Here is a 17,972-nt window from a genome sequence, read left to right as displayed (position 1 = left end):
CCCTGGACCCTGGACCCTGACCGCCTTGGACCCTGACCACCCTGGACCCTGGACCCTGACTGCACTGGACCATGACCGCCCTGGACCATGACCACCCTGGACCCTGACTGCCCTGGACCATGACCGCCCTGGACCCTGACTGCCCTGACCGCCCTGGACCCTGGACCCTGACCACCCTGGACCCTGGACCCTGACCGCCCTGGACCATGACCGCCCTGGACCCTGACTGCCCTGGACCATGACCGCCCTGGACCCTGACTGCCCTGGACCATGACCGCCCTGGACCCTGACCGCCCTGGACCCTGGACCCTGACCGCCTTGGACCCTGACCACCCTGGACCCTGGACCCTGACTGCCCTGGACCATGACCGCCCTGGACCCTGACTGCCCTGGACCGTGACTGCCCTGGACCATGACCGCACTGGACCCTGACTGCCCTGGACCCTGACCGCCCTGGACCCTGACCGCCCTGGACCATGACCGCCCTGGACCATGACCACCCTGGACCCTGGACCCAGACCGCCCTGGACCCTGGACCCTGACCGCCCTGGACCATGACCGCCCTGGACCATGACCACCCTGGACCCTGACCGCCCTGGACCCTGACCGCCCTGGACCCTGGACCATGACCGCCCTGGACCATGACCACCCTGGACCATGACCACCCTGGACCCTGGACCCTGACCGCCCTGGACCATGACCGCCCTGGACCATGACCGCCCTGGACCCTGGACCATGACCGCCCTGGACCATGACCGCCCTGGACCATGACTGCCCTGGACCATGACTGCCCTGGTCCATGACTGCCCTGGACCCTGACAGCCCTGGACCATGACCGCCCTGGACCATGACCGCCCTGGACCCTGACTGCCCTGGACCATGACCGCCCTGGACCCTGACTGCCCTGGACCATGACCGCCCTGGACCCTGACCGCCCTGGACCCTGGACCCTGACCGCCTTGGACCCTGACCACCCTGGACCCTGGACCCTGACTGCCCTGGACCATGACCGCCCTGGACCCTGACTGCCCTGGACCGTGACTGCCCTGGACCATGACCGCACTGGACCCTGACTGCCCTGGACCCTGACCGCCCTGGACCCTGACCGCCCTGGACCATGACCGCCCTGGACCATGACCACCCTGGACCCTGGACCCAGACCGCCCTGGACCCTGGACCCTGACCGCCCTGGACCATGACCGCCCTGGACCATGACCACCCTGGACCCTGACCGCCCTGGACCCTGACCGCCCTGGACCCTGGACCATGACCGCCCTGGACCATGACCACCCTGGACCATGACCACCCTGGACCCTGACCGCCCTGGACCATGACCGCCCTGGACCATGACCGCCCTGGACCCTGGACCATGACCGCCCTGGACCATGACCGCCCTGGACCATGACTGCCCTGGACCATGACTGCCCTGGTCCATGACTGCCCTGGACCCTGACAGCCCTGGACCATGACCGCCCTGGACCATGACCGCCCTGGACCCTGACCGCCCTGGACCCTGACCGCCCTGGACCCTGGACCCTGACCACCCTGGACCCTGACCGCCCTGGACCATGACCGCCCTGGACCATGACCGCCCTGGACCCTGACTGCCCTGGACCCTGACTGCCCTGGACCCTGGACCCTGACCGCCCTGGACCCTGACCGCCCTGGACCCTGACCACCCTGGACCCTGACCGCCCTGGACCCTGGACCCTGACCGCCCTGGACCCTGGACCATGACCGCCCTGGACCATGACCACCCTGGACCATGACCACCCTGGACCCTGGACCCTGACCGCCCTGGACCATGACCGCCCTGGACCATGACCACCCTGGACCCTGGACCATGACCGCCCTGGACCATGACCGCCCTGGACCATGACTGCCCTGGACCATGACTGCCCTGGACCATGACTGCCCTGGACCCTGACAGCCCTGGACTCTGACTGCCCTGGACCATGACCGCCCTGGACCCTGACTGCCCTGAACCATGACCGCCCTGGACCCTGACCACCCTGGACCCTGGACCCTGACTGCCCTGGACCATGACCGCCCTGGACCCTGACTGCCCTGGACCCTGACTGCCCTGGACCATGACCGCCCTGGACCCTGACTGCCCTGGACCCTGACCGCCCTGGACCCTGACCGCCCTGGACCATGACCGCCCTGGACCATGACCACCCTGGACCCTGGACCCAGACCGCCCTGGACCCTGGACCCTGACCGCCCTGGACCCTGGACCATGACCGCCCTGGACCATGACCACCCTGGACCATGACCACCCTGGACCCTGGACCCTGACCGCCCTGGACCATGACTGCCCTGGACCATGACCGCCCTGGACCCTGGACCATGACCGCCCTGGACCATGACCGCCCTGGACCCTGACTGCCCTGGACCATGACCGCCCTGGACCCTGACCGCCCTGGACCATGACCGCCCTGGACCCTGACCGCCCTGGACCCTGACCGCCCTGGACCCTGACCACCCTGGACCCTGGACCCTGACTGCCCTGGACCATGACCGCCCTGGACCCTGACTTCCCTGGACCCTGACTGCCCTGGACCATGACCGCCCTGGACCCTGACTGCCCTGGACCCTGACCGCCCTGGACCCTGACCGCCCTGGACCATGACCACCCTGGACCCTGACCGCCCTGGACCCTGACCGGCCTGGACCATGACCGCCCTGGACCATGACTGCCCTGGACCATGACCGCCCTGGACCCTGGACCATGACCGCCCTGGACCATGACCGCCCTGGACCCTGACTGCCCTGGACCATGACCGCCCTGGACCCTGACCGCCCTGGACCATGACCGCCCTGGACCCTGACCGCCCTGGACCCTGACCGCCCTGGACCCTGACCACCCTGGACCCTGGACCCTGACTGCCCTGGACCATGACCGCCCTGGACCCTGACTTCCCTGGACCCTGACTGCCCTGGACCATGACCGCCCTGGACCCTGACTGCCCTGGACCCTGACCGCCCTGGACCCTGACCGCCCTGGACCATGACCACCCTGGACCCTGACCGCCCTGGACCCTGACCGGCCTGGACCATGACCGCCCTGGACCATGACCACCCTGGACCCTGACCGCCCTGGACCATGACCGCCCTGGACCCTGACCGCCCTGGACCCTGACCACCATGGACCCTGACCGCCCTGGACCATGACCGCCCTGGACCATGACCGCCCTGGACCCTGACCACCCTGGACCCTGACCGCTCTGGACCCTGACCGCCCTGGACCATGACCGCCCTGGACCATGACCGCCCTGGACCCTGACCGCCCTGGACAATGACCGCTCTGGACCCTGACCGCCCTGGACCCTGGACCCTGACCGCCCTGGACCCTGACCGCCCTGGCTTTATTAACACGTGTCCCTTGTTAAAGTTAATTTGTGAAATTTCTTTACTTATTAATGCGTCTGAGACAATCAGTTGTGTTGTGACAAGGTAGGGTTGGTATATAGAAGAACCCTATTTGGTAAAAGACCAAGTCCATTTATGGCAAGAGCAGCTCAAATAAGCAAATAGAAACGACAGTCCATCATTACTTTAAGACGTGAAGGTCAGTCAATACGGAAAAATGTCAAGAACTTTGAACGTTTCTTCAAGTGCAGTCGCAAAAACCATCAAGCGTTATGATGAAACTGTCTCTCATGAGGACCGCCACAGGAAAGGAAGACCCAGAGTTACCTCTGCTGCAGAGGATACATTTATTAGAGTTAACTGCACCTCAGATTGCAGCCCAAATAAATTATTCACATAGTTCAAGTAACAGACACATCTCAAAATCAACTGTTCAGAGGAGACTGATTTGATATTTTTGTTTCCAACCGTTGTGTATTTGTGAGATGCAGAGTAGGTGAACGGAAGATCTCCGCATGTGTGGTTCCCACTGTGAAGCATGGAGGAGGAGGTGGTGTGATGGTTCTTTGCTGGTGACACTGTCTGTAATTCATTTAGAATTCAAGGCACACTTAACCAGCATGGCTACCACAGCATTCTGCAGGGATACGCCACCCCATCTGGTTTGCGCTTAGTGGGACTATAATTTGTTTTTCAACAGGACAATGACCCAATTTGACCAAGAAGGAGAGTGATGGAGTGCTGCATTAGATGACCTGGCCTCCACAATCACCCAACCTCAACCCAATTGAGATGGTTTGGGACGAGTTGGACCGCAGAGTTAAGGAAAAGCAGCCAACAAATGCCCAGCATATGTGGGAACTCCTTCAAGACTATTGGTAAAGCATTCCAGGTGAAGCTGGTTGAAAGAAAAAAAAATGTAATTGTATTTTCACCTTTATTTAACCAGGTAGGCTAGTTGAGAACACCTTTATTTAACCAGGTAGGCTAGTTGAGAACACCTTTATTTAACCAGGTGGGCCAGTTGAGAACACCTTTATTTAACCAGGTAGGCTAGTTGAGAACACCTTTATTTAACCAGGTAGGCTAGTTGAGAACACCTTTATTTAACCAGGTAGGCTAGTTGAGAACACCTTTATTTAACCAGGTAGGCTAGTTGAGAACACCTTTATTTAACCAGGTAGGCTAGTTGAGAACACCTTTATTTAACCAGGTAGGCTAGTTGAGAACACCTTTATTTAACCAGGTAGGCTAGTTGAGAACACCTTTATTTAACCAGGTAGGCTAGTTGAGAACACCTTTATTTACCCAGGTAGGCCAGTTGAGAACAAGTTCTCATTTACAACTGCGACCTGGCCAAGATAAAGCAAAGCAGTTCGACACAAACAAACACAGAGTTCCACATAAACAAACGTATAGTCAATAACACAAAATCAAAATATATGTACAGTGTGTGCAAATGTAGAAGAGTAGGGAGGTAGGCAATAAATAGGCCATAGAGGGTAAATAATTACAATTTAGCATTAACACTGGAGTGATGGATGTGCAGATGATGATGTGCAAGTAGGGTGCAAAAGAGTTGTGCTATTTACAGATGAGCTATGTACAGGTACAGTGATCGGTAAGCTGCTCAGACAGCTGATGCTTAAAGTTAGAGAGGGAGATATAAGACTCCAGCTTCAGTGATTTTTGCAATTTGTTCCAGTCATTGGCAGCAGAGAACTGGAAGGAAAGGCGGCCAAAGGAAGTGATGATTTTGGGGATGACCAGTGAAATATACGTGCTGGAGCGCTTGCTACGGTGACCAGTGAGCTGAGATAAGGCGGGGCTTTACCTAGTAAAGACTTATAGATGACCTGGAGCCAGTGGGTTTGGCGACGAATGTGTAGTGAGGGCCAGCCAACGAGAGCATACAGGTTGCAGTGGTGGGTAGTATATGGGGCTTTGGTGACAAAACGGATGGCACTGTGAAATCATGCTAAGAGTGTGCAAAGATGTCATCAAGGCAAAGGGTGGCTACTTTGAAGAATCTAAAATCTAAAATATATTTTGATTTGTTAAACACTTTTTTTGGTTACTACATGATTCCATATGTGTTATTACAAAGTGTTGATGTCTTCATTATTATTCTACAATGTAGAAAATAGTAAAAATAAAGAAAACCCTTGAATGAGTAGGTGTGTCCAAACTGTAGTTTGATTGCTAACTGTGTTAGTCAGAGTTATAGTTTGATTGCTAACTGTGTTAGTCAGAGTTATAGTTTGATTGCTAACTGTGTTAGGCAGAGTTATAGTTTGATTGCTAACTGTGTTAGTCAGAGTTATAGTTTGATTGCTAACTGTGTTAGTCAGAGTTATAGTTTGATTGCTAACTGTGTTAGTCAGAGTTATAGTTTGATTGCTAACTGTGTTAGTCAGAGTTATAGTTTGATTGCTAACTGTGTTAGTCAGAGTTATAGTTTGATTGCTAACTGTGTTAGTCAGAGTTATAGTTTGATTGCTAACTGTGTTAGTCAGAGTTATAGTTTGATTGCTAACTGTGTTAGTCAGAGTTATAGTTTGATTGCTAACTGTGTTAGTCAGAGTTATAGTTTGATTGCTAACTGTGTTAGTCAGAGTTATAGTTTGATTGCTAACTGTGTTAGTCAGAGTTATAGTTTGATTGCTAACTGTGTTAGTCAGAGTTATAGTTTGATTGCTAACTGTGTTAGTCAGAGTTATAGTTTGATTGCTAACTGTGTTAGTCAGAGTTATAGTTTGATTGCTAACTGTGTTAGTCAGAGTTATAGTTTGATTGCTAACTGTGTTAGTCAGAGTTATAGTTTGATTGCTAACTGTGTTAGTCAGAGTTATAGTTTGATTGCTAACTGTGTTAGTCAGAGTTATAGTTTGATTGCTAACTGTGTTAGTCAGAGTTATAGTTTGATTGCTAACTGTGTTAGTCAGAGTTGTAGTTTGATTGCTAACTGTGTTAGTCAGAGTTATAGTTTGATTGCTAACTGTGTTAGTCAGAGTTATAGTTTGATTGCTAACTGTGTTAGTCAGAGTTATAGTTTGATTGCTAACTGTGTTAGTCAGAGTTATAGTTTGATTGCTAACTGTGTTAGTCAGAGTTATAGTTTGATTGCTAACTGTGTTAGTCGGAGTTATAGTTTGATTGCTAACTGTGTTAGTCAGAGTTATAGTTTGATTGCTAACTAGTTAGATTGCAGAATGACCTCCTATGATATTCCTTAAAAGGGCCTGTGTGGTAGAGTAGAATGGCTGTGCTGTGCATTCCACACCATCGTGAGAAAGATGGAACCAGACCGTACGATTCTCTCTCCATGCTAATCTGTCTGTGGCCAGGTGGCTACTCTAGGCTAGGCTACGCTAGCAGGCGAAACTACGAGGCTAGGCCAGGAGGCTACACTAGCCTATGATATGCTAGCAGGCTACACTAGGAGGCTAGGCTATGCTATGCTAGCAGGCTAAAGTGCATGGAATGCTACATTAGGAAGCTAGGACAGCAGGCTACACTAACTCCCTTCAACCTGCATCACAGTTGGCTAACTTTTAGCCGGAAGGCTCCACTGGAAGGCTAGGCTAGGCTACGTTATAAAGCTACATTAGGCCACACAGGCTAGACAATGACTCCATTCAACTCTTCTCCTCTTTCTAACCTGCATGTTGCTGTTTTTAGAGTTAAGCGTGATGCAGAATGATATCTAAAAACAGACCGATTTGTATTTTCTAGATTGTTCCATGACTGGACACAGCTACACATACTGTATTGGCTGCAATACTCTGATCTAAGCCATGAACAGGTTCCTGCTGCCATCATGTTTAACCACAGAGCCTATCTAACCTGGACTTTAGTGTTCTCTCTTTTCTCTTTTCTTGTTCTGTCCTTCATCTCACCCCGTTCTCCTCCAGCGCGGCCAGCGGCTTGTTGATGCTGTTGACAAACTTGTTGACGTGCTCAAAGTGTTTTGTCATCTCTGTGGCGAGCACCATGTCTATGATGGCCTGACGCAGGGTACGGTACTCATTCCTACAGAGAGAGAGAGAGAGACAGCGAGAAGGGAGGGGAGGAGAGAGAGAGGGAGAGGGGGGAGGAGAAAGAGAGGGAAAGAGAGAAGAGACAGCGAGAGGGAGGAGAGGAGAGAGGAGAGGGGGGAGGAGAGAGAGAGAGAGAGAGACATCGGGAGGGGGGAGGGGGGAGGAGAAATAGAAAGAGAGAGAGAGAGAGAGAAAGAGAGAAGAAGAACAGAGAGCGAGAGAGAGAGACATCGGGAGGGGGAGGAGAAATAGAGAGAGAGAGAGAGAGAGAGAGAGAGAGAGAGAGAGAGAGAGAAGAACAGAGAGCGAGAGACATCGTGAGGGAGGAGAGGGGGGAGGAGAAAGAGAGAGGGAAAGAGAGAAGAACAGAGAGAGAGAGAGTGAGAGAGGGAAAGAAGCAGTGGAGGAGAGAGAGGAAAGGGGGGATAGGGAGAAGAACACAGAGAGAGACACGTTCACACAAAAAGCATTGGTAAATAAATGTGCTGAAAGCCCCTCTGGACAGTTCTAGCCTCCTGACTGTAGTGACAGAGGAGAGGAATGAATGGAGTGATTGTGTACCTTCCCCCATCCGAGGGAGAGCATTGCATGAGACACACTTGCTCTGGGACTCAAATCACATGACTGCCCTGCCTCACTGTCTCTCTCACACACACGGACAGACAGACCAAACAGCCTCCCAGAAAACCCACAGACAGCCTCCCAGAAAACCCACAGACAGCCTCCCAGAAAACCCACAGACAGCCTCCCAGAAAACCCACAGACAGCCTCCCAGAAAACCCACAGACAGCCGTACCTCTCCATGTTCCTGAAGATGTTACACTTGTCGTCCCGCGTGGTGATCTGGAAGGCAAGGGCAGCGTGGTGGCTCTCTAGCACGGCCGTGTCGTTGTACAAGATGGCCAGCTCACTTCCTGCGTTACACAGGAAGCTGTTGGTGCGTCCCGGGTGATCCACGTCGTGTACCGTGGCTGCTATCAGAGCCGCCACCTCATCGATCTGCTCCAGACTTTGCTGTTCGGGGAAGAAGAGGAGTGTTTTCATTCATATTTAATATTAATGGAGCAGTTAGCGACGGGGATTCCAGCTGGCGACCGTTTGGTTACAGATCTAACGGCTAGGCTACCTGCTGCTCTATTGATTATGGTCATACTATTTATACCACCAAATTACCCTTACCATTGTCATTTTTTGAATGTGAACCCTGCAGGAACTGAACCCACCACCTTGGTGTTGCTAGTGAACGTGATCTTACTAACTGAACCCACGACCTTGGTGTTGCTAGTGAACGTGATCTTACTAGCTGAACCCACCACCTTGGTGTTGCTAGTGAACGTGATCTTACTAACTGAATCACTGATTGAATAGGCTGCTTTGAATGTTTTAGGGGCTTTCTTAATCATGTATTTGTGTTGTGTCATGTTGTTTTAGGGGCTTTCTTAATCATGTATTTGTGTTGTGGCATGTTGTTTTAGGGGCTTTCTTAATCATGCATTTGTGTTGTGTCATGTTGTTTTAGGGGCTTTCTTAATCATGTATTTGTGTTGTGTCATGTTGTCTTAGGGGCTTTCTTAATCATGTATTTGTGTTGTGTCATGTTGTTTTAGGGGCTTTCTTAATCATGTATTTGTGTTGTGTCATGTTGTTTTAGGGGCTTTCTTAATCATGTATTTGTGTTGTGTCATGTTGTTTTAGGGGCTTTCTTAATCATGCATTTGTGTTGTGTCATGTTGTTTTAGGGGCTTTCTTAATCATGTATTTGTGTTGTGTCATGTTGTTTTAGGGGCTTTCTTAATCATGTATTTGTGTTGTGTCATGTTGTTTTAGGGGCTTTCTTAATCATGTATTTGTGTTGTGTCATGTTGTTTTAGGGGCTTTCTTAATCATGTATTTGTGTTGTGTCATGTTGTTTTAGGGGCTTTCTTAATCATGTATTTGTGTTGTGTCATGTTGTTTTAGGGGCTTTCTTAATCATGTATTTGTGTTGTGTCATGTTGTTTTAGGGTCTTTCTTAATCATGCATTTGTGTTGTGTCATGTTGTTTTAGGGGCTTTCTTAATCATGTATTTGTGTTGTGTCATGTTGTTTTAGGGGCTTTCTTAATCATGCATTTGTGTTGTGTCATGTTGTTTTAGGGGCTTTCTTAATCATGTATTTGTGTTGTGTCATGTTGTTTTAGGGGCTTTCTTAATCATGTAACATCATGTAAGCCACGGGAAGTAGTTTGGGGGTATGGGTGCTGCAAATCTTTTTGAATTTCTTTTTTGGGGGGGGTGCAGAATTTATGGGGGGGTCCGCGTTGAAGACGTCTACATCGGTCCTCTAATACAGAACTAGTAAAGGCCCAGTGCACTACACACACACACACACACACACACACACACACACACACACACACACACACACACACACACACACACACACACAGGTCCAGACACACACACACACACACAGGTCCAGACACACACACACACACACAGGTCCAGACACACACACACACACACACAGGTCCAGACACACACACACACACACACAGGTCCAGACACACACACACACACAGGTCCAGACACACACACACAGGTCCAGACACACACACACACAGGTCCAGACACACACACACAGGTCCAGACACACACACACACACACAGGTCCAGACACACACACACACACACACACAGGTCCAGACACACACACACACAGGTCCAGACACACACACACACAGGTCCAGACACACACACACACACACACACAGGTCCAGACACACACACACACACACACAGGTCAAGACACACACACACACAGGTCCAGACACACACACAGGTCCAGACACCCACACACACACACAGGTCCAGACACACACACACACACAGGTCCAGACACACACACTCCTAACATGATTAGTCTAGATGTAGTTCCATGTTAGAGGAGTCAAAGACGTCAGGATTATGACATGACTTCCCACTGGGCACAGACAGCAGGTCAACGTCTAGTTTTGATTTACATTAGGGTGAGTTGTCAATTAATGTGAAATCAAAGTGAAATCAACAAAAAAAAGGTCACAATGTCAATGGATTTAGGTTGCAAGTTGGGTAAAAAAATCAATAAAAATGAAAATCCCTGTTGTTGATGACCTTTTGTAAATCCGAACAGTTTTCAACGTTAATTCAATATCATCACATTACATTTTTGTTGTTGAAATGAGGTGGAGTCACCATTTATTCAACCAGTTTTTGCCCAGTGGGTAGGGTTGATTCCAGGAATCTTCTAACTGGAATTGTTTGGAAAACTTGGACATTTTGGGGAAGCTACCGGCATCGTGCAACTCTAACTAGAACTTGGATTAAGCCATGCTGGTGATTGAGGAATGTCAGCCCAGGATTGACTCATTGCTGTGTGCTTATTTCATTGCAATGCGTGTTTGTTACAAATGACAAACAAATAAATAAGACAAAACAAACAAGACAAAACAAACAAATAAATAAGACAAAACAAACAAGACAAAAACAAACAAGACAAAACAAACAAGACAAAACAAACAAGACAAAACAAACAAATAAATAAGACAAAACAAACAAGACAAAACAAACAAGACAAAACAAACAAGACAAAACAAACAAATAAATAAGACAAAACAAACAAGACAAAACAAACAAGACAAAAACAAACAAGACAAAAACAAACAAGACAAAACAAACAAGACAAAACAAACAAGACAAAACAAACAAGGCAAAACAAACAAGACAAAACAAACAAGACAAAACAAACAAGACAAAAACAAACAAGACAAAACAAACAAGACAAAAACAAACAAGTCAAAACAAGACAAAACCAACGAGACAAAACTGTCTGACCCAGTGGCGGCCATCTTGGACGGCCATCTTACCTTGACCCTCTCCTTGCAGAGGAAGTATGCGGTAGCGTGCAGGACATCGGCAGCATGTGAGGAGTTGTGGTAGGAGTTGGTGGAGTGGTAGTTAGCCTCGATCCCCTGCAGCCAGGAGCGGAGAGTGGCCTCGGGACAGCTCAGGAACTCACACACCCCGAACCGAGAGAAGATCTTCAGGCCCAGATAGGTCAGAGGTCTGGGAGGAGACAATTACCAGACAGCATGACGGTTAGGACTAACAGAATGGAGGAGTTCAATACCACAGAGTTAAGTGCAGTACACAGTGTAACCTCATCTCTTCTGCCATAACCCAGCTTCCCAATCCAATCCCTCTGACACTCTAAAGGTTATTTATAGGGCACTATTTTTCACCGGGGCCCATATGGGTGATTCCCCCCTCCCCCCTCAAAAAACATGATTTGGGGGATTTTCACATAATGTAGAATGGTCCTTTGAAGGAAGGATTGTTGACATATATTTGATATTTACATCTTAAAGACATGTTCAGGTAATTTGGCAACTAAGAAAGACAAATTTTTTTTAAACCTGCCGCTTTGGGCTGGACGTGTCAATGTGTAGTTCATACCTGCATAATCTATGAGCCGAATTTCGTCTTACCTCAATTAGCCACAAAATCCATAGTTGAAAATGACTGGTTCCTTTAGCTGTATTTGTATTTGTTACGGATCCCCATTACTCTTCCTGGGGTCCAGCAGAATTTTAAAAACATTACAATACAATTACAGAATTCCACAACACACTGTGTGTGTGTGCCCATTGTCCACTGCCACATATCTACAGAGACAAATCCATGTGTACGTGTGTGTATAGTGTGTATGTTATCATGTGTGTTTGTCTGCGTGTGTCTGTGCCTTTGTGTGTCTCTTCACAGTCCCCGCTGTTCCATAAGGTGTATTTTGACCTGCTTTTTAAATCTGATTCTACTGCTGCATCAGTTACCTGATGTGGAATAGAGTTTCATGTAGTCATGGCTCTATGTAGTACTGTGTGCCTCCCGTAGTCTGTTCTGGACTTGGGGACTGTGAAGAGGCCTCTGGTGGCATGTCTTGTGGGGGGGTATGTATGGGTGTCCGAGCTGTGTGCTAGTATTTTAAACAGACAGCTCGGTACCTTCAGCTTGTCAACACCTCTTACAAAAACAAGTAATGAGGAAGTCAATCTCTCTTCCACTTTGAGTCATGAGAGATTGACATGCATATTATTAATGATAGCTCTCTGTGTACCTTTAAGGGCCAGCTGTGCTGCCCTGTTCTGAGCCAATTGTAATTCCCCAAGTCCCTCTTTGAGGCACCTGACCACACGACCGAACAGTAGTCCAGGTGAGACAAAACCAGGGCCTGTAGGACCTGACTTGTTGACAGTGTTGTTAAGAAGACAGAGCATCGCTTTATTACGGACAGACTTCTCCCCATCTTAGCTACTGTTGTATCAATATGTTTTGACCATGACGGTTTACAATCCATGGTTACTCCACAAAGTGTAGTCTCCTCAACTTGCTCAATTTCCACATTATTCATTACGAGATGTAGTTGAGGTTTAGGGTTTAGTGAATGATTTGTCCCAAATACAATGTTTTTAGTTTTGGAAATATTTTGGACTGACTTATTCCTTGCTACCCATTCCGAAACTAACTGCAACTAACTGCAACTCTTTGTTAAGTGTTGCAGTCATTTCAGTCGCTGTGGTAGCTGACGTGTATAGTGTTGAGTCATCCGCGTACATAGACACACTGGCTTTACTCAAAACCAGTGGCATGTCGTTAGTAAAGATTGAAAAAAAAAATCAACGGGCCTAAACTGCTACCCTGGGGAATTCCTGCTTCTACCTGGATTACGTTGGAGAGGCTTCCATTAAAGAACACCCTCTGTGTTCTGTTAGACAGGTAACTCTTTATCCACATTATAGCCGGGGCTGTAAAGCCATAACACATACGTTTTTCCAGCAGTAGATCAATAATGTCCAAAGCTGTAAAGAAGTCTAACAAGACAGCCCCTTACAAGCTGTACTGCGCCATTTTCCCTACATTTCCCCCCCACGTGGGCCAGCCTCCTAGCAATTCGAGTTCCAACCAATGAGCTTCAGCCCCTTGCATTTGAGATATAATAATTTATTCATGTTTTAATTTTTGTGAAATTTTGCTTTAAAACTGCATTATGTTTCATCTGTAGTTGCTACAAAACAAAATTGGTGTCTTGTAAAGTTTTACCCGCTTATGAATACTAAAAAATATAAACATGAATATTGAAAATATAAAATGTTTGAATTTGACAAATGCTTCAATATATTGTTGAACAAGAACATAATATACTCTACAGGCATATCAATGTTCTAGAGTGGGATCTCTGCTACTAAGCATTACCAACAGAATGAATGTGAAAACGGATTCAAAATGGTCGCCCTCTGCCAGTGATTTGTAGGCATTACCAACAGAGTGAATGTGAAAATGGATTCAAAATGGTCGCCCTCTGCCAGTGATTTGCAGGATGTGCAATGATTACAAGTAAAAGGAGGGCTGTGATTGGTTACATTGCCGGCTATGCCAATTTCTATGTATAAAATGGGCCGTAACTTTAAAACTAGCAGAGATTCCACTTTGGAACTTTGATATGCCCGTACAGTATTATTAAATTCAACAATATATTGAAACATTTGGCAAATTAAAAACATATTCATGTTTATATTTTCCAATATTCATAAATTAATGTAAGAAAAAAAAGTGTTATTGAAATCAAAATACCAATCATATTACATATTACAATGTTTCACACGACACCGATCGTTTTCTTTGTAGCATCTATAGATGAAACATAATGGAGTCTTACAGGAGGCCTGGGTAAAGCCAAAAAATGTCACAAATATTCAATTCATTATTTCTCAAATATGCTTTTAGGCACATAGATACATTGGAACTAAATGGATAGAATGGAGTGAAAATCTCCTAAATCATGGTCTTTTTTTTTTGTGTGTCCTGGTTTCGTGAGGAATCACCCATATTCCTCTGGTTGAAAGTAGTGCACTATATAGAGGGATATGGTCCCATTTAGTACGCACCCATTAGCTTCACAGCCGGTGTACAGTACTGAAACAGTGTTATTATAACATTAGAGTGTTATTACAGTGTTATAACCTCCCCTCACCGTTTCAGACAGGCCTGTCTCCAGGATGAACATGTAATTACAACATTAGAGTGTTATTACAGTGTTATAACCTCCCCGCTCACCGTTTCAGACAGGCAGTCTCCAGGTTGAAGATGTCAAAGTCCCAGGAGTCTTCATTCTCCATTGTCTGGGCAACGTGAGGAGGGATGTCATTCAACGACAGGGGCATGGCTAGGTGACTTGGGAGGTGGGGCTCTGAGAGGGGGACGGTGCGGGGGGTGAGGAGAGGGGGAGATGTTGGGGGGAGAGAGAGAGACAAATCAAAACGGCGCTTTACGTGATCAACATCATCATCATCTTCATCACTATGCCAGGAGAGCAATACTGTACGTACGCTTCGCAGCAAAGATGTATTCGTTTCCTGATAATCTGCGCAAGCCATCCTGTGAGAGAGAGAGAGAGAGAGAGAGAGAGAGAGAAAGAGAGAGACAGAGACAGAGAGAATGAGAGAGAGAGAGAGGGAATGAGAGAGAGAGACAAACAGAGAGAATAATATTTATATCAGTCCATAGTTTCAGACACTGTCAAATTAAATGAATGTCAAGAAACTACTACGCCCAATCCATAACCATGTACCACTTTAATAGACTACAGCTCAACATCCAACACCATAGTACCCTCCAAGCTCATCATCAAGCTGGAGGCCCTGGGTCTCAACCCCGCCCTGTGCAATTGGGTCCTGGACTTTCTAATGGGCTGCCCCCAGGTGGTGAAGGTAGGAAACAACATCTCCACTTCGCTGACCATCAAAACGGGGCCCCACAAGGGTGCGTGCTCAGCCCCCTCCTGTACTCCCTGTTCACCCACGACTGCGTGGCCAAGCACGCCTCCAACTCAACCATCAAGTTTGCAGACGACACAACAGTAGTGGGCTTGATTACCAACAACGAAAAGACAGCCTACAGGGAGGAGGTGAGGGCCCTCGGAGTGTGGTGTCAGGAAAACAACCTCTCAATCAACGTCAACAAAACAAAGGAGATGATTGTGGACTTCAGGAAACAGCAGAGGGAGCACCCACCTATTTACATCGAAGGGACAGTTGTGGAGAAGGTGGAAAGTTTGAAGTTCCTCAGCGTACACATCACAGACAAACTGAAATGGTCCACCCACACTGATAGTGTGGTGAAGGCTCAACAGTGCCTCGTCAACTTCAGGAGACTGAAGAAATGTGGCTCGTCACCTAAAACCCTGACAAACTTTTACAGATGCACAATCGAGAGCATCCTGTCGGGCTGTATCACCGCCTGGTACGGCAACTGCACCACCCTCAACCGTAAGGCTCTCCAGAGGGTCGTGAGGTCTGCACAACGCATCACCGGGGGATAACTACCTGCCCTCCAAGACACCTACAGCACCCAATGTCACAGGAAGGCCAAAAAGATCAAGGACAACAACCACCCGAGCTACTCCCTGTTCACCCCGCTACCATCCAGAAGGCGAGGTCAGTACAGGTGCACCAAAGCTGGGACCAAGAGAAAGAAAAACAGCTTCTATCTCAAGGCCATCAGACTGCTAAACAGCCACCACTAACTCAGAGAGACTGCTACCTACATACACTCATTTTAATGGCCACTTTAATAATGTTTACATATCTTACACTACTCATATCATAAACTCAGCAAAAAAAGAAACGTCCTCTCACTGTCAACTGCGTTTATTTTCAGCAAACTTAACATGTGTAAATATTAGTATGAACATAACAAGATTCAACAACTGAGACACAGACATGTGACTAACAGAAATTGAATAATGTGACCCTGAACAAAGGGAGGGGGGGGGGGGTCAAAATCAAAAGTAACAGTCAGTATCTGGTGTGGCCACCAGCTGCATTAAGTACTGCAGTGCATCTCCTCCTCATGGACTGCACCAGATTTGCCAGTTCCTACTGTGAGATGTTGCCCCCACTCTTCCACCAAGGCACCTTCAAGTTCACAGACATTTCTGGGGGGAACGGGCCTGGCCCTCACCCTCCGATCCAACAGGTCCCAGACATTTCTGGGGGGAAAGGCCCTAGCCCTCACCCTCCGATCCAACAGGTCCCAGACATTTCTGGGGGAAAGGCCCTAGCCCTCACCCTCCGATCCAACAGGTCCCAGACGTGCTCAATGGGATTGAGATCCGGGCTCTTCGCTGGCCATGGCAGAACACTGACATTCCTGTCTTGCAGGAAATCACGCACAGAACGAGCAGTATGGCTGGTGGCATTTTCATGCTGGAGGGTCATGTCAGGATGAGCCTGCAGGAAGGATACCACATGAGGGAGGAGGATGTCTTCCCTGTAACGCACAGTGTTGGGATTGCCTGCAATGACAGCAAGTTCAGTCCGATGATGCTGTGACATACCGGCCCATGACAGAACTCCACCTCCAAATCGATCCCGCTCCAGAGTACAGGCCTCGGTGTAACGCTCACTCCTTCGACGATAAACGCGAACCTGCCTTACAACAGGCCTACAAGCCCTCAGTCCAGCCTCTCTCAGCCTATTGCGGACAGTCTGAGCACTGACGGAGGGATTGTGTATTCCTGGTGTAACTCGGGCGATTGTTGTTGCCATCCTGTATCCTGTACCGATACTGTGCAGGTGTCGTTGCCATCCTGTATCCTGTACCGATCCTGTGCAGTTGTTGTTGCCGTCCTGTACCTGTCCACAGGTGTGATGTTCGGATGTACCGATCCTGTGCAGGTGTTGTTACACGTGGTCTGCCACTGTGAGGACGATCAGCTGTCCATCCTGTCTCCCCTGTAGCGCTGTCTTGCCGACCGTCTGTAAGCTGTTAGTGACTTAACGACCGTTCCACAGGTGCATGTTCATTCATTGTTTATGGTTCATTGAACAAGCATGGGAAACAGTGTTTAAACCCTTTACAATGAACATCTGTGAAGTTATTTGGATTTTTACAAATGATCTTTGAAAGGCAGTGTCCTGAAAATGGGACGTTTCTGTTTTTATGTATATACTGTATCTTATACCATATATTGAACCTTGCCTATGCCGCTCGGCCATCGCTCATCCATATACTTAGATGTACATATTCTTAATCCATCCCTTTAGGTTTGTGTGTATTAGGTAGTTGTTGTGGAATTGTTAGATTACTTGTTAGATATTACTGCACTGTCGGAACTAGAAGCACAAGCATTTCGCTACACTCAATAACATCTGCTAACCATGTGTATGTGACCAATAACATCTACTAGCCAATAACATCTGCATCTGTGAATGTGACCAATAGCATCTGTGAATGTGACCAATAGCATCTGTGAATATGACCAATAGCATCTGCTAACCATGTGTATGTGACCAATAACATCTACTAACCAATAACATATGCATCTGTGAATGTGACCAATAGCATCTGTGAATGTGACCAAAAAAAAATCGTGATTTGATTTAGGCGTTTCCTCATCTGTCTTCTTCCTATCACCAGACAACTAAACCCCTTGTCCCTCCACCACGATCTTGTTACAGACTTCATTCACGATTCAGAGAAAAGCTGT

The 17,972-nt window shown here is 48.2% G+C and overlaps 1 protein-coding gene across 1 annotated transcript in view; it reads right to left on the bottom strand.

Annotated features, from left to right (window-relative positions):
• LOC139411760 (high affinity cAMP-specific and IBMX-insensitive 3',5'-cyclic phosphodiesterase 8A-like) overlaps nt 1-17,972 on the bottom strand; it is a 183,310-nt gene that overhangs the window by 11,637 nt on the left and 153,701 nt on the right. Inside the window, exons 15-19 of the mRNA XM_071158488.1 lie at nt 14,812-14,860; nt 14,540-14,672; nt 11,296-11,494; nt 8,209-8,426; nt 7,272-7,404 (exon numbers count right to left, since the gene is read on the bottom strand). Coding sequence (XP_071014589.1) covers nt 7,272-7,404; nt 8,209-8,426; nt 11,296-11,494; nt 14,540-14,672; nt 14,812-14,860 — 732 coding nt within the window. The remainder of the gene's footprint in view (nt 1-7,271; nt 7,405-8,208; nt 8,427-11,295; nt 11,495-14,539; nt 14,673-14,811; nt 14,861-17,972) is intronic.

This window comes from Oncorhynchus clarkii, chromosome 6 (assembly GCF_045791955.1).
Source record: "Oncorhynchus clarkii lewisi isolate Uvic-CL-2024 chromosome 6, UVic_Ocla_1.0, whole genome shotgun sequence".
In the NCBI taxonomy this organism is placed as follows: domain Eukaryota; kingdom Metazoa; phylum Chordata; class Actinopteri; order Salmoniformes; family Salmonidae; genus Oncorhynchus; species Oncorhynchus clarkii.
The sequence above is the reverse complement of the archived record's forward strand: the minus strand, read 5'-3'. Positions and strand labels throughout refer to the sequence as shown.